Source organism: Eulemur rufifrons, chromosome 20 (assembly GCF_041146395.1).
Source record: "Eulemur rufifrons isolate Redbay chromosome 20, OSU_ERuf_1, whole genome shotgun sequence".
Classification (NCBI taxonomy): Eukaryota; Metazoa; Chordata; class Mammalia; order Primates; family Lemuridae; genus Eulemur; species Eulemur rufifrons.
Window position 1 is genome coordinate 35,689,179 of NC_091002.1, and position 19,602 is coordinate 35,708,780.

Genomic DNA, 19,602 nt, shown 5'->3' on the forward strand with positions numbered 1-19,602 from the left:
CTGCAAGACAGAGCAAAATCCTGTTTCTAAAAAAATAAATAAAATAAAAAATAAAATAGAGAAAGTATTTTTTAATTTATATCCACACTCTCAAAAAACACAGACTATCATTCAAAACTATAAACCTCACTTATTCATGAGTAACTCATTATTTCAAAATGTATTTTTAGTCATTTTTAAATATAAATAAGTATATCATTTAAAAGTAAGATTCAACACTGGAAAAAAGTGGAATGAAATAGTCAACACAATATAAATGTGACTTAACAAAATTCAAGTTATTCTAAGATGAAAAGAAAAAATTTTACTCAAGTTTGTATTCACAGTTGCCATTTTAGTATACTCCCCAGCTACTCATTATCCTTCTGTCCCCAGACCCACACTGACTCCATGCACCAATAATCTCGGGATATCATCTTCTGCATAAAGGACAGTAATTTTCAGCCAACTACTGAATTAAGTAAAATAAGGCCCTCTTTGTGTGTGTTGTGAGTAAAGCTAAGATTTGGTGGTAACTACGTCAGTCTTCTTTCTTGTGTCATTTTTCTCCCTTTATCCATAACATATAATTAACTTGTCTTTGACACTGTAACACTTGTCATTAATAGTTACCATAAATATTCATCTCATACATATTATTTCCAAGGCACCTTATAACAGTAATAATTGCTAACAGTTGTGGGGTTCTTACTATGTGCCACATACTGCTCTAAGTGATTGTCATATATTATTATTTACTCAGTTAATATTCACAACTCTATGAAATAGGACTTATTATCCTCATATTATAAATGGGGAACTGAGTCAGGCTATGACATACCCAGGGACACATGACTGACTGGTAGAGCTGGTATAAAATGTATCAGTCATAATGGGAGAACATTACACAGCCCCATGTCAGGTGCCTCAGGGGACCAAACTACAATAGATATGGGTACTCAACATATATGTTCACCTTCCTTGACTACATGAGGACCACGCTAAAGGCATTATCAGAAGAGATTAAAATCTACAAAGCATGATTAAAAGCTCAGCTCCACAATTAAGCAAGAGACTATACAGAAAACATGGCTAGGACTTTTGGTAAACTCCTGGGCAATTTTCACAGGGAAAAGCATGACAGGGTAGGTGCCCTGGAATGAGAGCCTAAACACAAGGGACACAATCAAGTCAACTTGCAAACGTCAACTCTAACTATCATCTTCTTCCTCAAACTCATCACTGTTTTAGCTTCATGTCTTACTTGATTCCTTTAGTAGTCTTCTCAACCAGAGAAATATTTGTTCACAGTAATCCACTCAACTGGCTGACACAAATCTATCTTCTCAAAGTTTGACCAGCAAGTAAGTCTTCTGAAGGCCTCAATATCTCCTGTACAAACTCCTCAAGGATTCAGATTAAGAGAACTGAGAGACCTTCACTCTGAAGTACAAAAAATTATAGCAAACTTGAGAGCTTCCCCACTACATTCTTCAATGACCACAGTAAACTAGGGAAAACCTAACATCACATTGGAACAAGGCACATGCCACAGTACATACCTATGTGGTACGCATCTAACTGTTAAGTTCGTGAGGAAACTTCCCCTTCCACTTTAGACACTTCTAGAAAGTTGGATTTTTTTTGTTTCTTAAACAGTATATATAATCACTTTTTGGAGTTAACTTTAAGAATTTTCCTGAAAATTCTGGTTCAAGTTGGTATTTACAAAAACAAATAAAGAATATTCCTGAAAATATTGTGACTATTTGAAAATACTGACGAAATTTAAGTATCCAGTCACCATTAACTTTTGTATTTGTGAATCTCACAAAATCCAGGAAAGAAAGAAATTTAACCAACTTGGATATTACTCAGAAAAATTTCCAATGAAAACAACCTAACAATATCACAGGCTTCTTCATAACTTTGTTAGTAGTGTTGAAAAACACGGGTGATATGATTTATGGATGACTAAATAAAAAGTTCCATGTCATTTAAAAGAATTAAGTATAAACTCACAAATATTTTAAATAAAACATAGAGCAAAGAAATACCTCAAGTTCCACCAGTGCTGCAGTCACTGCATCTGTCGCAAGAGAACCAGCCTGTAGCTTTTCAATTGCCTATGAAACCAAGGGGACAGATTATTCATTGTAAAGCCACAACTTCTCAAACATACTCATTTTCCAAAGCTTTAAAGAAGGGTAGGAGACATTCAGGTTAATAAAAATTGATCACCAGTTCCATTCCATAATTCAAGACACAAACTACTTAGATTTAAAACAAATGTTTATACTCAGGCTATTTTTTATATAGCTCACTTAATATTATTCAAATTAAGACAATGGATAAAATCTAGCCATTAAATACAAAGTGCAGGAAATTGACTAAGCTTTATTCATCATGGGGCAATTCAAAATAGTCACAGAAATTATATGAGGCCGGGCGCGGTGGCTCACGCCTGTAATCCTAGCACTCTGGGAGGCCGAGGCGGGTGGATCGCTCGAGGTCAGGAGTTCGAGACCAGCCTGAGCAAGAGTGAGATACCGTCTCTACTAAAAAATAGAAAGAAATTATATGGACAACTAAAATATATATATACAAAAAAATTAGCCGGGCATGGTGGCTCATGCCTGTAGTCCCAGCTACTCGGGAGGCTGAGGCAGTAGGATCGCTTAAGCCCAGGAGTTTGAGGTTGCTGTGAGCTAGGCTGACGCCACGGCACTCACTCTAGCCCGGGCAACAGAGTGAGACTCAGTCTCAAAAAAAAAAAAAAAAAAAAAAGAAATTATATGAATACAGCTTGATTCAAATAGCCTAACAATTCATATTTTAAAAGATAATTGAATCTCAAACTAAGCTAATAATTTCTCCTCCCACACTACACTCTATATCCATACCTAAAAAACAACAGTGGCTCTCAGTCACAGAGGTACGTCAGTCAGAATCCTCAGATGGAAGCATATATTTGACAAAAGCATTTTTGAGACTATAATGTATTTGATATGGAGACAAAGTATATTCTTTTGCAACATTAACTACAGAGAGTAAAAGTTCATCTTGCCTTGTTGGGAATAAATTAAGAGACGAAAGAAAGAAAGGGAAACTGGTTTCTAGTGGGATGAACTATTAAAGTTCTAATTTAGTCAGCAAAGCGAAAGCTCAAAAATTAAGAACTATATTTCTCATTAAACTTTAAAGAAGCTCATTCATTGTATAAATTAAGGAGGCTAATTATACAGTCCAAATGTATTAGATTTGTTATACAACTATATAAGAGTAAAACTTCTTTTCAGACAATGAAAAAATTTCAAACTTTGAAAAATAAGAAAAACTGAAAAATAGTTTAGGAAACTTTAAGTTTTATTATTATGAATTTCAAAAAAACAACAAAATCTCTATAACAAAATATTCACATTTATTTATGGGATTTCATTCTCAAGAAAAAGCTTGGATCTCTGATAAAGTATAATCTTTCTTTTAAATGATATGTAAATATAAAAAGAGCCGAGAGAGACCCATATTTACTTGATACATAATATCCGATTAACATTCTATTTCTATTAAAAGTAATGGAAGGTTTGCCTACAAGCATATATAGTCAGGATCAAAATAAAAACAAACAATATTTCTTCTGAGTCCATTCCTGCCCCCACATTAAATATTCAGCAATTTAGCAAAACCTCAAAAACCAATGGGGAAAAAAACACAACTGAGTATAAGGGCAAAGCTAAACTCAGGAATGACAACGAATTTGCTACAATACAAAGTACGTGATGAAAAACAGAAGAAAAAGTACAGGATAATCTAAGAATAGCATCCATTTTAATTTTTTATTTTTTTTCTTCCCTTCATGGAAAGACACACTAGATGCCTTTAAGCTGTTTTCTCTACCCCTTCTGTAGAGTTCAATGCCTTTGCAAAGATTAAAAGAGATATCATTATGTGCCCACAATTCCAAAAATACAGACTTTCATCTAGGGAAGGAGGGGAAAGAGCAAAGCATCATTTGGAGAATTAAAAACACAAAACAAGACCGTAGAAAAATGAGCAAAATAATTTTGTGATCCAAACCGAAGACTGTCTATAAAGGAAACCTTAAAATTTTGAATTTCAAGGTAAAGTTGCCTTATATTCAAAACTGAAATGCTTAGATCATACACATTCTGTTCATACCTTCTGACAAGCTCGTTTGCATACATGTTTATATTCCTTGGCTTTGGATTCAGAATGATAACCTGCACCTATAGTACAAACATAAAAACCAATTGTTAGTAAAATATCAGAGAACTTACCTATATTACATAAATAATCCACATAAACTGATGCTGTCCTAATGAAAATAAAACTATTGCCCTAACTGCGTGAGTTTTAAAAATCTAATAGCTTCTTTCTCCACCAGAAGCCTTTCTAATACTACGCCTTATCTCCTTTTCAAAAAGCTCTTTTCCTGCCAAAGGCCCTACAAATAGGTCATGTCCCCAAAGAGGCTTCACCATGGTCACTTCTCTTCCTCCTTTTAAAAACCTCTCTCCAAAGTCAGTTCTTTGGTCTGGCGTTGATAACCCAGGAAGTATCAGGGACAGGGTCCCTTCAAGTTCCTCTCTGTTGACCTTTCGAAAGCTCCAGCCATTTGGGAAATTGCTGGTCAAAATTCAGAATTCTTAAAAATAATTTCAGAAAGCTCCGTAGCTTCTGAATAACACTTCAAGTTGAGGGGTCTTACAGCCCAAGACTCCCACCCACACACGTCACAACTTCTGACCCCTTGGAATGTAGCTCAGCATGTCTCTGAAACCTCAGTGATAGCACATTCATGACTGTCTATGAGAATTCTTGGTGATCCCTGTCTTTTAATCAAATACCCAGGAACTTCCTCAAGAAAATGGCTCTGAATAAATTTGTTTCCCTAAGAGGATTCGTACTTGCTTAGTTAGGGACTTGAGAATAATCTAAACAAGAAGGAAACACAGACAAGAACCTTTAAACTCTCTTGATAATTAGGCCTCTCATCAAAGATCTTTAACAGAGTACGGAACCACCTATTCCAATCCTCAAAAAGCACCACAGGAGTCCAATGTAAGGAAGGTTAAGAATTACATTTTGAGGCCTCAGGACTCCTCCTGAGGGTCTGCAGACTCTGACACAAACCTAATCCACCTTTCCTCAAGGACTGGTTCACAAAACTATGGTACAAGGACCCAGGGTAGCAGAGATGTCTACGAAACCAGAATCTATAATATACCCAAATCCTAATTCTGTTTCTCAAGAGAACTCCGAATGTACATAAAGCCTGTGCCAATATTTCTCTTCAAGGTTTCTGAAGAATAGATGATCCCAGGTCTGTTGTCTTAGATCTCAGAGGCCCCAATCTTTCAAAGATTATTCCTGAAAATATTGTGACTATTTGAAAATACCAAGGAAATTTAAGTATCCAGTCACCATTAACTTTTGTATTTGTGAATCTCACAAAATCCAGGAAAGAAAGGAATTTAACCAACTTGGATATTACTCAGAAAAGTTTCCAGTGAAAATAACCTAACAATATCACAGGCTTCTTCATAACTTTGTTAGTAATGTTGGGAAACACGGGTGATATGACTTATGGATTTTAGCACCAACTAGCAATGTGGCTGAAGTCACTTAAGTCATTTAATCTCTCTGGTCTTAAGGTTCCTCATTTATAACATTAAGAAGGCAAACCAGTCCTGAGATTGTATAATTATGCTCTAAGATGCTCACAGTCTATTATGGGGGTCAATAAAATTTGTTGGCAGCATTATTTACAAAACCCAGACTTTAATACATTGACTGCCACACTAGGAAAAAAAAAATTTTTCCTTGGGGCCACAGTGTTTTATTACAAAAATAGAATAAAAATTTTGAAAACAAAATGATCCTTTCTAATTTAATGAAAAATTTGTTATTTTTTGTTGATTTCTGTGTGTGATTTATATGCAATTAAATTGTCAATATTAATTGTACCATTAAGAATGACAACAAGTAAGATTTTCATAAACCAACTGCAGTTACATATGTTTCATAAGGCCCCGGGCTCAAAACTATCATGAGTTAAATACAACTCACAGGGCAGTTAATGTGTTTAAAACTACTTTATTTCATTTTTCACACTACCTAACCTAAATGTATCTATTACATGGGGTAAATGTAAGTAATAGGGTAGAGGAGTGAAGAAGACACAGGAAGAACTATCATTATGAGATCTTCCAACTGGGGAGTAAAGAAGGTCCTCACTCTATTAAAGTCAAACAATCTCTTTGGTTCTGACTCCTTTCCAGCAGTTTGCCTCCTCCAGATATGAAATGCAATTCTCAGTGTACTTCAAGGCAGGAAAAAAAAAAATCAACATTATTGTCATCTTCCAACTCACCCAGGAAGGGCTTACCTGCATGCACCAGCACAAAGCCCCCTCGTTTCTCTTTATGAGACTGCTTTGTTTCCAAATCTTTGACTGTTATTTTAACAGCCGAAACCTGAGATGATCTGGAAGGCAGCCCTTCTCCAGAACTCATCCCCTTCTCCATGGTCATTCTCCAAGATTACCATCTTCTATTGGGAAAAGGGCATACTTCCATCCAAAAGTAACTGTAGGAGAGGAATTACCCTAGAGGAAAACAGGCAAAAATGATATATATTTCTTTCCATCAACACACACATTATGTAACAAATTCATGCAAAGATAACTTTCAAAATTCCTATTCTTAAAAGTTATTTAATTGTGTAATACAAAGAAGGTTTTAAAGTTATTGTTAAAGTAATTAAAGTTTTAAAGTTATTTAACTGGGTAATACAAAAAAATTAGAATTTAAATCTCTGTCCACTGATAGTACTTGCTTGAAGTCATATAAACAAAAGAACTGTTGTAGAAAGATCTCATATTGAGTACAAAGATATTTTATCTTTCTTCTATCTACGTTAAAGTAATCCACAATACAACTTAAATAACACCTTCTACTCCCTCCAAACCAAATACTAATAATCAGTTTAATGCTCCACAGCCCAACTGTAAAACACAAATGTCAACAAATTTTCTCACTATTTATTACCAATTCACAAGCTTCTAGCAATCTTGGCTTGATCACAATAACGACAGCAGAACATATTTCAGATAAGGGAAAAATGGATCATTTAAAAATCAGCACAGAGATTTAAAGAAAATCCAACAGTGAAGTGGTTAAAACTACTTAAATGCCCAGATCCACATCGTTAGGCAAAAATCTGCACCTTGTACTAAATTGAGAAAGGGAGAGGAAGGGGAGCAAGTCTTCCTGTTCCAATATTTAACATAAATAGAAAAATGAAGTGATCTATCTGCTAAATCCAAAAAAGCAGTGCTACTTAAAGCATGGTCTATATTCCAGTGTTTACTACCAGTCCCCAAGAGATTATTATTTTATTAATATATTAGTTGTTTTATATGCATATTTTCACTAATATTGGTTGGCAATGGATTGAAAATTTTTAATAGTCCTTTACACCAGGGCTATTCCTAAGAAGCACTGATATATGGTATTTTTAACTTCCCTTAATGCTTGGATAAAAATAGTTCATTTAATTTTTATTATAGTACACACTTCATTTATAAGACAAATACTTTAAAATCAATAACATATATGTATCTATACATACAGTTGTGTTAAAATATTTACATAGATTCATGAATATGGGGGAAAATTTTTATTACAAAAGAGCTGATGTTTATTAAACAACAGTAAATTTAAATGACTAGCTTTGTTTTTGTTTTGTGGTATTGAAAAAACCATGTTTTTCTTCCAATGACTTCACAAGAATCGGCTTCAATTACCTTAATTTTATTTTGGTTATTTCTCACACTATCTCTCTTAGGGTATGATTTAGTCATATGTCAGTGGACAAAGTGGCATTTAGTGATGCATCTGCCAGCCTTTACATGCCATTATGTCTGTATCATGCCATCATATTCTGTCCCAGCCATGAAATGAGCTTGGGCCCACTAGTCTAAGAGCACAAATACAGACTGAGTAAAAACTCAGGTTCTGGAAAAATGAAGACCTGTGTTAATACGAAAACACATCTAAGCAGTATAGATTATTAAACTTCAAGGTACTCTTGATTCACTATCATCTGATGTCTTTTATCATAAATATATAACATTCATATTTTATAATGATTAAGAAAATAAATTATAAACAATATTTTATAAGATTTGATAATAGTAAGTCTTTTAATATGAGAGATTTGAAAACATTTCTTCTCAAAGTTGTTTAAAAAGAAAGAAAATGTAGAAGATGAATTAATATTCTATTTCTTGAGCAATCTTCACTCAGAGACTGTCTGAAATATACTTATTTAGCAAACCATATAATCTCAACAAACCCTTCCAAAAATGCTGGCCCCAAAGTTCTGTTGGACTGAAGTAGATGGACTGACTATCCAATATACAACTCTGGTCTCCAACTCCCAATGGTTACTGAAATGATTGTAATTTAATTAGAAAAGCAGCAACTTCTACTCCAACATCAGTTTTTGTTTAACTCAGTACTCATTAAACTCATGACCTGCCTAAAAAATAAAGAATTCCAACAAATGACAAAGACAAAACAAAAAAGGGCAAATGGACAAATCTCAGTTTAGAGAAAAATTATATAATGGTTTAAACATATAAAAAATGCTAAACCTCACTAAAAAAAAAAATAGAAATAAAACTACACTCAAATACCATTTTTTTAACTTAGATTAGCAAACATCAAAAAGATAACATGTTTTAAGAGTAAGAGAGGGCTGGGCGTGGTGGCTCATGCCTGTAATCCTAGCACTCTGGGAGGCCAAGGAAGCGGATTGTTTGAGCTCGAGAGTTCAAGACCAGCCTGAGCAAGAGCGAGACCCCATCTCTACTAAAAATGAAAAGAAAGTAGCTGGACAACTAAAAATATATAGAAAAAATTAGCCAGCCATGGTGGCGCATGCCTGTAATCCCAGCTACTCAGGAGGCTGAGGCAGAAGAATCGCTTGAGCCCAGGAGTTTGAGGTTGCTGTGAGCTAGGGTGATGCCACCGCACTCTAGCCCGGGCAACAAAGTAAGACTCTGTCTCAAAAAAGAAAAAAGAAAAAAAAAAAGAGTAAGAGAAACAGGAGCCCTCATAAATTCCTAGTGGCAGCCACTCAACAAGGACGATTTGGCAAAATCAATCAAAATTAAAATACAGACCAAGAATAGTCTTAACAGAAGTGGATAAAAATAAAAGTAGCCATTGGAAAGAATGAGGAAATCTGATATACAAATATGGAATAGTCTCAAAGATATCTGGTAAATAAAAAAGGCATGGAAATAATTAAAATTAATTTTCTTTAAAAAGGCATGGGACAGAAGTATATGCAGTATTATATTTAGGGGAGGGGGAGGAATAGAGTTTTTTTTTTCATATATATATATATATGTGCAAACTATAAGTCTGGAAGGACGAACCAAAAAATAGTATAATAGTGGTTACCAGAGGAGATCTGGATGACTAACAACAAACGTGGGATGGAAATGTCACTGTTCACTGTTTTGTACCTTTTGCATTTGAACCATCTGAATGAACTACTCTCAAAAATTTTTTTGTGTACATTTATTTATTTATGGGAACACTAGGTAATGAGCTAAGCCCAAGATCCAAAATAGGGCCAGCCTATGAGATCCCACATAAAAACTGCAGTAAGAGGAAAGAAAATGCCATACTCTGAAGCTTCTAAACATTCACTCTCCCTAAGGAAGAAATACACAGAAATCAACAATATTGACTCAATGGGTCTTTTTTTGTTTTTCTGGATCTTGAACTTCTGGGATGCACAAAATATTTTTTTTGGAGGGTGGGGGCGGGGGGGAGAAATCACAGTATTTGATCTTTAAAGTTAAGACTAGGGAGAAAAATAAGTCATGACCACAGACTAGCATTAAATATCTCTGTGGTGTTTTTTATCACAGTTGTAATTATTACAAATCAGTATTTGAAATTAATGAAGTATACTTACACCAATACACTGATCCACAAGAAAAATGTCTAATACTTCAGCTAAGCTTTGAGGTAACACTCAATACAAAAGGTTTCCAATGAAAGGAGATGCATAGGCATGTAATAGCTTTACACAACAAAAAACAATTCTATAGATGATTTATATGATGTCTTATTTCTGAATAAGACATTTGAATTATAGACATTTTGTAATTTCGTACTAGGAAGGATATTGAAATTATTAGGATGGACCCTGGCAAGTTGTCCATCCTCTGAAATAATTGTTCAAAAAGTTAAATACAGTTATCATATGACCTAGCAATTCCACTCCCAGGTATGTACACACAAAAACGTGCACACAGATGTTCATGGCAACGTTATTCATAATAGCCAAAAACAACCCAAATGTTCATCAACTGATAATAGATAAACAAAATGGGGTATATTTGTACAGTGGAACATCATTCAGCCATAAAAAGAAATGAAGTACTATTACATACTAGGGCATGAAAGAACACTGGAAACAATGAAAAAAGCCAGACACAAAAGGCCACGTATTTTATGATTCCATTTATACAAAATGTCCAGACGAGGCAAGTCTACAGAGACAGACAGTAGATTAGTTGTTGCTTAGGGCTGGAGAGACAGGGGTTGAGGAAGTGGGAGAAGAATGGGGAATGACTGCTAACAGGGGCAGAGTATTTTTTGTGGTACTAAAAATGTTGTAAAATTGATTGTGGTGATGGTTGCTAAACTCTGAACATAATAAATACCACTGACTTGAACACTTAAAATGGGTAAATTGTCTGATACATGAATTATATTTTAATAAAGCTGTTTTTGAAAAAACTTCTTGCTTCCCATAACTTGTATCTTTTCCAAGTTACTAAACCCAATGGTCTTTTCTTAATCTGCTTGCAACTTTTTGATTCTCTAGATCAACAGTCCCCAACTTACCTTTTTGGCCCCAGAGACCAGTTTCATGGAAAACAATCTTTCCACAGATGGGGGATGCGGAGGGGACGGTTTCGGGATGACTGGAGGGCATTACATTTATTGTACAGTCAAACCTCTTTGCTAATGATAATCTGTATTTGCAGCTGTTCCCCAGGGCTAGCATCACTGCCTCAGCTCCACCTCAGATCATCAGGCATTCGATTCTCATAAGGGGCGCTCAACCTAGATCCCTCAGATGTGCATGTGCAGTTTACAGTAGGGTTCATGCTCCTATGAGAACCTAATGCCCCGCTGATGTGACAGGAGGCGGAGCTTATTTGGTGATGTAAGCAATGTAGAGGGGCTGTAAATAACAGATAATGCCACTGCTCACCTCCTGCTGTGCCGCCAGTTCCTAACAGGCCAAGGACCAGTACCAGTCTGCAGCCTGAGCATTGGGGACCGCAGCTCAATCACCTCCTCTCCTTGGCAAACATGCCAATTTACTCTCCAATCCCTTCATGGCCCCTTAACTCCATTCTCAGATGTCTTCTTTGGCAACTTCATCTACTGCTAACTTCTCAAAACTATTCTCTCAGCAAATTAGATGATTCCTAACTCTTTATCTTCTGTCTTGAGCTCTAGCCACAAGGTTTTTGGACAGCTCAATCTGGATCCTCCTTACTCTTAGTCTACCTAAAACAAGCTCACCTTTCCCCCAAAATCTAGTTCTTTCCTCATTACTCCTTTTTCTTAATAGTGCTACCCTTTTCTAACTCACCTTGGAGTCATTTTGAACAGCCCCCAAGTTTCCAAATCCCATAGATTTCTCCCTCAAGCATTTAACTTCCTTTTCCTCAACCCTTGCTCTGCCCATAATCTCTCTCTTAGCATGCTACAAAAAGTATTTTAACTTTTCTCACCAATTCCAAGCTATCATAAAACAACCATCTAAAAAAGGCTGCCAAAATAAAGCTCATAAAGGGCAACTCCAACCAAAACAAACACCATGCCAAAAGACATGAGCAGGCAATACATATAAAAAAGGAAATATAAACTAGATGTCCAATATTAAGGAAAGAATATTCAGAGAAATACAAACGTGAAATTTTTCTAGCTAGCACTGTACTAGCACTATAAACTGATGTAACCATTTTGAAAAGGAATTTGTCAGTATCAAGAGCCTTAAAGTGTGTAATTTTCTATATACATACTATCTTTCCAGAGATACTCTATGCATGAACTAGTCTATATAGACACAAGTTAACAGTACCATGGATTCCTCTAAGGATAACAGGAAGATGGGGGCAAAGATGAAAGGGAAACTGGATTTTCTAATGACCTTTTGTATTTGATTTTTTTTACTTGGCACTATCTACTAAAAAGAAATGATTTAAATTCATCATTTTTAGACCAAAATGAATGTAAATTAATTTGATAATCAAGGCCAGGAGAGAGGCTCAGAATATTGTTTTTACTGCAGGGACTTTCAGGGCACTAATTTAAGGTCTAAATTTTGACATCATCTCTCACAGACTGCTTTATTTTCCTACTGTATGTGATGACACTATTTTTTTTTTCTTTAAACCATTTAGAAAACTACATTTCCTGTTGGTGTGGTGTTGATGTTTTCACTCTAGGTTTGCTCAGTCTTTCAGAAGCAGTGGAAGGAGGAAGTCATGGGAGTCATTCATGTTACAGCAAAAGGCGTTGACAGAAATCTAGCCCTTAAGCTACTGCAACTCATGAACAAAGAACTCTGCTGTTTCTTTTAAAATCAGGACAGTGAAGGTTTAATGCCTCATTAAATGAGCTCCAAAACATACTTAAATTCATCTTTGACCCAGTAATTCCACTTCTGAGAACACTGTCTACAAAAATAACATCACACAGAGAAGAAGTTTTATGCCGTGTTTAACACAGGATAATTCAGAATAACAAAAATCTGCAAGTGACTGAAATGTTCAACACAGAGAAATGGTTAAGAAAACAATGACCTATACATCTATGAGGACAACTGATTTTCAACAAGGATGCCAATACCATTCAGTGGGAAAAGGACAGTCTTTTCAACAAATAGTGCTGGAAAAACTGGATATCCACATGCAAAAGAATGATGTTGGACTGCTACCTCACACCATACACAAAAACTAAGTAGATCAAAGACTTAAATGTAAGAACTAAAACTATAAAACTCTTAGAAGGAAACATAGGATTTTGTAACCTTGGCTTTGGTAATGGTTTCTTAGATATGTCACCAAAGCACAAGCATAGAAAAAAACAGATAAATTGGACTTCATCAGAGTTTTAAATTTTTATTACTCAAAGGACACCATTCAAGAAGGTAAAAAGACAACCAATAAAATGAGAGAAAATGGAATTTTACAAATCATATATCTAATAAGAGACATTCATATCTAGAATATAAAAACTCACACTTTATATAAGACAACTCAATTTAAAAATAGGCAAAGGAATTCAAGAGATATTTCTCCAAAGATATACAAACGTCCGATAAGCACATGAAAAGATGCTCAACATTGTTAGCCATCAGGGAAATGCAAATCAAAACTACTCTGAGCTACCACTTTGTAAGCACTAAGATGGCTTTAATCGAAAAGACAGATAAGTGTTACAAGGATATGGAGAAATCAGAACCCTCATAACCTGCTGGTGGGAATGTAAAATGGTACAGCCAATTTGGAAAACATCTGGCACTTCTTCAAAAAGTTACTGTATGATCCAGCAATTACACTTCTAGGTATATACCCAAAAGAACTAAAAACATACGTCCGCACAAAAACTTGCACAGATGTTTATAGAATTATTCAAAATAGTCAAAAAGTGTAAATGCAAATGTACACCAACTGATGATAAACAAAATGTTGTATATTCACACGATGGAACATTACTCATCCATGAAAAAGAAATACTGATACACAGACTTCGAAAACATCATGCTAACTAAAAGAGGCCAGACACAAAAGGCCATATATTATATGACCAACCCCCTTTACGTGAAATGTCCAGAACAAGAAAATCCGTAGGCACAGGAAGTAGATGAGTAACAGCAAGGCCTGTATGGGCAAGAAGGGATAATCTAATGAAGAGTGACTGTAATGGGTACAGGATTTCTTGGGGGCGGGGGTGGTAAGCAAGGGGTGATGAAAATGTTCTGGAATTAGATAGTGGTGATAGGTGCACAACTTTGTAAATATATGAAAAACCAGAGATTTACAATGTAAAAAGATGTTATGGTTTGTGAATCTCAATAAGAAAAAAACAACAATCTGTCCATGTAATGGATGAAATGTACACAAACTGTGCTTTTTAGTTATAACCATATTTTACATACACACTATGACTATAAATAGGTTAAAATGCATAAAGACTCGAAAGATCAAAATGCTGGGTTGGAGGAAGTATAGGTGATCTCTTTTTAAATATTTCTACATTTTTCAGATATTCTTTAATAAGCACTGCTTTTTGCAAGTGGTGGGAAAAGGCTTTATTCATAACAAACGAAAAGATAGATTAAACTCCCAAGTATATTAATAAAAATTCCTAAGCTTATTATTCAACCATCTGTCACATAGTCCCCAAAATACCTTCCCTTCCCCTCCCCTACAGAAACACATCAAGTTGAACTCCCTCCTTCCGGAAACACGATGCCCTCTATTTCCAGGGCACCTCCAGCTCCTGCTTTCCACCCTCCTCTCCAGCTGTTCCATCTTCACTGTCCCTTCCTCCTCTGGCGCCGCCGCCTGAGTAGTGAATACTAACGTCCCACGGGACCCTAACCAGGCCTCTATCACACTACGGGGCTACCCTGACCATGACCCTAACCCGCCACCCAGCACCAGGACGCACACTCTCGGGTCTGCGCGGAACTCCGAGACACTCCAGCGCGCGACTGCAAGGTGGGTGAAGGACTGCGAGAACACCCCATACACGGACAGTCCTCAACCCTGTCCCCGGAGAAGCCATGAGGCCGCAAAGCCGGAGATCAGGCTGGTAAAGGGGCTGGCGCGGCCCCCACGCGCGACCAAGACCAGCATATGAGGAACATCACAGGCCCCCTCCTTTAGCCCCGCCGTGGGCAGGGGGCGTCCTGCGTGTCGCCCCCTCTCGGCCCCGGAGAAGACGTCCCAGGGAGCGTACGCGGCCCACAGAGAGGCAGCGGCGCGGCAGCGGCGGCGGCGGCGCCGACAGCGTGAGAAAGAGGGACACTCACCCGCGTCAGCCCCGAGCCCTCACTGCACCGGAAGTAGTCACCCGCCCGTTGCCAGGGTGAGGAAGCGAGATTGACTTTAGTCTTCCCATTGGTTGCCCACGTACCACGTGTCCGGAAGCAGACGCCCACGCAGTGCTCTGACTCCGCCCTCTGCTCCCAAGCAGTTCGTTTGGCCTCTGAGGTGCCGCGCGGACTCCACCTGAGGCTTCCTTCTGAGCTGCGCAGGCGCCGTTCCTATCTCTCATCATCCCGCGCTCAGTAAGCAAAAGATAACACTCTTCTTACCACATATTTTTGCTTTTGCTTTTGAAAAATGTTATTTATTCTTCATTAAAATGTGTTATTTATATTAGTATGCAGTGATTTATTATCGCTATTTTTTCAAGTTTAAATTTTAATGTAGTAAATATTAATAGATATAACCACATAAACAAAAGCTTCGGAGGGCTCTCTAGAAGTTTTAGGATTATAACAGTGTCCTGAGACCAAAAAGGTAGAAAACTACTGATACAGTTATTATAAATGTAGCCTGTGTGGTTTTATTAGGTAACTTGGGGCTTTTTTTGTTGTTGTTATTTTTCTACCACTGACACTTCTGAAGGAGGATTGAGGAGGGGAAGGTTATTACATAGTAACAGTAACAATTTATCACATAACAATAGTATCTGGAACAGATTTTGTTACCTGGAAGTGGGATGAATGTTATAACAAAACATAACATAATAAAAGTAAAACACATGGCATTGGCTTTTAGGACTAGGTGAAGAAGCCTAAACAGCTTTGAGGATGCTGCCAATGTGGGCTTAAAGAGAGCTAAGGAAGATGTTATTGGAAGCAGGAGAAAAGGGGAGCCCTGTTATGTGGTGCCAGAAAATTTGACTCAGGCATTGGGGAACAGACACAAACCATCCCCACTGTTCCCTTTCTCAGTTCCTCACCCGCAGAATCCATGAGCATAATAAAATGGTTGTTCTTTTATGCCATTAAATTTGGAGTGGTTCTTTACACAGCAACATTGACTGAAACAGGCAAGAATAAAAGAAAAGATGTTAAGGTTTCCAAAATACACAGACATGCTCCCCTCCATTTCTTGGACAATGTTAACTACTATGTTCCCAAAATGTAGCCACATTATGATAATCACCTTCCAGTGCTACTCTGCAAACCTTTATCTTGGATACCCTACCCAGACACACTTGCCATCCTCTAGTGGCTTAATGCCGTTGAAGTAAAAGTAACAAAGTTCTATCTAACCTGCCTTCAGACCCCATTTTTCAAATTTCTAAGCTGCATGGGGTGCAATAGCTCTAAGGTCTTTTGAAATCTTAAGAATGAACAGTTTTCTATCTAATCAATTCACTCAACATGTTAACTATGAAAGGTTTCTACTAATAAATCTCCTTCAGAAAAAATCTGGTTGCCTTTCTCTTCCTATTCCCACCTCTCCCAAATCCCAAACAGCAAACAGCTGAGGAACTGCTTCCCTTATCTCAAATAATAATGGCTGCTGCTTGGTGATTCTTGTGCCCTAAGCCCCCTCTGTTGTGGTTCCCTGGGAGCCTCCCTCTGTTTGCTATTCCTGGAAAATGCTATTACTTTAATACATTTGTCAGAAATGTTGCATAATGATAGCAAAGTATATTATTAATAGTTTTCATTTGTTGTGTAATAAGTTATAACAAACTTACCTACTTAAAATAACACAAATTTAATATCTCAGTTTCTGTGGGTTTCTGTCCTGGTTTCTGCTCAGGTCTCAGAAAACTGCAATCAAGGTGTCAGCCAGGCTTGCCATCTCATCAGATGCTCAGAGTCATTGTTCAAGCTCATTTAGAGCTTGGTTGGCAGAATTCAGGTACTTGAAGCTATAGAACTCCTGGCAGCTTTCATATTCTTCAAGGTCAGTATGAGCAGTCCTCTCTGACTTTTCTATCTTCTACAACTGTGGTCCCCAACCTCCAGGCCACAGCCTGTACTGGTCCATGGGCTGTTAGGAAGTGAGCCCCAGAGCTCTGCCCCCCCCCCCTCAGTCTCTGCTTCCCCCATCCACCATTCTTAGAAAAATTGTCTTCCGTGGAATTTAGGAACTGGAACACACAGCGGGAGGTGAGCAGCAGGTAAAAGAGCTTCCTCTGTATTTATAGCCTCTCCCCACCTCAACACCACCTGAGCTCCACCTCCCTTACCCCTCCCCACCGCCCTCACCATGGAAAAATTGTCTTCCTTGAAACCGGTCCTTGGTGCCCAAAAGGTTGGGGACTGCTGGTCTAAAGGACTCGCCTGATTAAGTCAGGCACCCCAGGATAATCTCCCCTTTGATGAACACAAAGTCATTGATTATTAGCTAAGTTTCAGGGATGATAACTATCATGTTCAGTTTCCAAGGATTATGCAAGGTAGGTACACCAGGGGTAGAAATCCTGAGGACCATCTCAGAATTTTTCCTACCACTTGGACAAAAGAAAATTTCAGTGATAGATGGACTGCAACAACCCTTCAAGCAAACCCATTGTAGACAGCTGTTGTTTTGCCTGTCCAGCATGAATTTCTTCTTATTCTGGTAATAGTACCCCACTTCACTCTGGCAACTGCCCGTCACCCCTTGCATAGAGTGTTAGTGGAACTGTCAGTCCGGGTGCTCCACTTTTGCCTGGTCAAGAGGTGGGCAGGTGACCCATGCTAAGCCAAAGGTGCTCCATGCCTGGAATTTGAACCTTGACAAGAATAATGCAAAAGGTAAAAGCAGCTGGTATTCATCCAGCCAAGGCTACCAGTTTCCCTATTGCTGTTTCAGTGCTTGCCTTTTTCCAGAGCCTGCTTCTTTAGTTTTTCTTTCAATTATACAAGCTACTCCCTATCCTTCCATCAGACATTTGGCAGGCTAAATCAGAGGTGAATGTCAATCCAGAGAAACAAAGGGCATTGCCAATGATCACTAAGTTAAGTAGCTGCTTCCCTCCTTGTAGCTTCTCCAGTTCTGCTTTCACATCTCTTTGCTGCTTCAGCTTGCCAGGATGTTTTGCTGGTATTAGTGCTAAACTCTGCTCTTCTGTTTGAATGGTGTGGAGTGGAAGTGCTGATTTAGAAATGGTCTTGAGAATGTCAGAAGAAGCAATGCTTCTTCACTAGGTGGCCGTTTTTGAGGTGTGTGGAAACCACAACCATTTTCTTCAGAAGTTACTCAGGGCACTTCAAATCCCATAGCTTGCTTCTTTCCAGATACAACTTTTGGCACAATTTCAGATTCACTTCAAGATGACTGGAAACCTACTATTTTCCTTTTTCTATCTTTCCTATAAATATGGTACCCTTACTCTTGTCCTTCAAATTCTGCATGTTATCTTGTCCCAAAAACCACTGACAAAGCCTTCTGCACATCAAATTTGTTCTTCAGAACTGTTTCAATCAATATTTCATTGGGCACAGCATCTCCAAGCCCCTCTCTCATATGATTGAGGCATGAATAAAGATGAGCTTGATCAATTCCACTTAGCTGATGGTTCCAAAGAGAATTGGAAGATTCTTTCAGATCTTCATAATCATAATCTTCTACAGAGTCAGCTACAGAAGGTTTGTTATATCATGAGTAAATAAACTGAGTGGCTGTTAATGGCCAGATAGAATAATCATCCTCTATAGACTGGCCATAGAGATTATCATCTTCAAAATCTTCATTGTAGATTGGATTTTCCAATGCCAAGCCATGGCAGTGGGGAGCCATCTATTTACCACAGCCTCTTCCAAAACACCCTGATTAGATACTGGTAAGGCATCCACTGGGCCTGAAGAACACCCGGCTTCCATCTTGGCTTCCAGCAGTCCTCTGTGCTGAGTAGAGGGAAATGAATGAGCTTTTCTTTCTGATAGTTTTTACTACAGAATTAAAGCATGCTTTAGGAGCTGAACATAAATAACTTCACCCACCCAATCTGAATTCTGAGCTTGACGTCTAATCTCCTACTGGAGCCACCTAACCCATGGATGTGTTAGCAGGTGAACTGCCTGTCAGCACCTTGAGACCTGGGAACACACTGCATCTCCCCCGGGGAATCTGCACCCAGTGCTGAAGACAGCAGTATCATAGCCTAGTGTCTCTAATGGGAAACAGATGCTCCCAGCTGTCGCCTGCCTTCAGTCTGCTCACCGAATGTTTTCAACCCTGGCTCCTTCTGGACAGATCCAGCTGTATAAACACACTTTTATCAGCAAGTCTGACGGTGGGGGCAGCCAATAGATCTGCCTTCTTTTCTAGTAGGAGAGCCTGACTGTGCTGAATCCAGGGTTTAACTCATTAGAATAACAATTAAACAAAGGTAGATTTTTTTCCTTCTTTTCTTTTTCTTTGTAATTTTTAGCTTCTATTTTCTTCTGTCACCATACTTGGGGTAGTATTAGCTGATGGTTAATCTATTGAGAGTTAGGGACAAAAGAAATCTATTTGAAATAAGAATGTTT

At 37.7% G+C, this 19,602-nt stretch overlaps 1 protein-coding gene and 1 pseudogene across 2 annotated transcripts in view; both read right to left on the reverse strand.

Moving 5' to 3' along the window:
- Nucleotides 1-15,186, reverse strand: part of TASP1 (taspase 1) — a 172,613-nt gene extending 157,427 nt beyond the window's left edge. For both annotated transcript variants that reach the window (XM_069495684.1, XM_069495683.1), the window contains exons 1-4: nucleotides 15,148-15,186; nucleotides 6,389-6,607; nucleotides 4,159-4,226; nucleotides 2,037-2,105 (exon numbers count right to left, since the gene is read on the reverse strand). In XM_069495684.1, coding sequence (XP_069351785.1) covers nucleotides 2,037-2,105; nucleotides 4,159-4,226; nucleotides 6,389-6,533 — 282 coding nt within the window. In that variant the 5' untranslated portion in view covers nucleotides 6,534-6,607; nucleotides 15,148-15,186. The remainder of the gene's footprint in view (nucleotides 1-2,036; nucleotides 2,106-4,158; nucleotides 4,227-6,388; nucleotides 6,608-15,147) is intronic.
- Nucleotides 15,187-17,981: 2,795 nt separating this feature from the next.
- Nucleotides 17,982-18,595, reverse strand: LOC138400725 (HBS1-like protein pseudogene; annotated as a pseudogene).
- Between the last annotated feature and the right edge of the window lie 1,007 nt (nucleotides 18,596-19,602).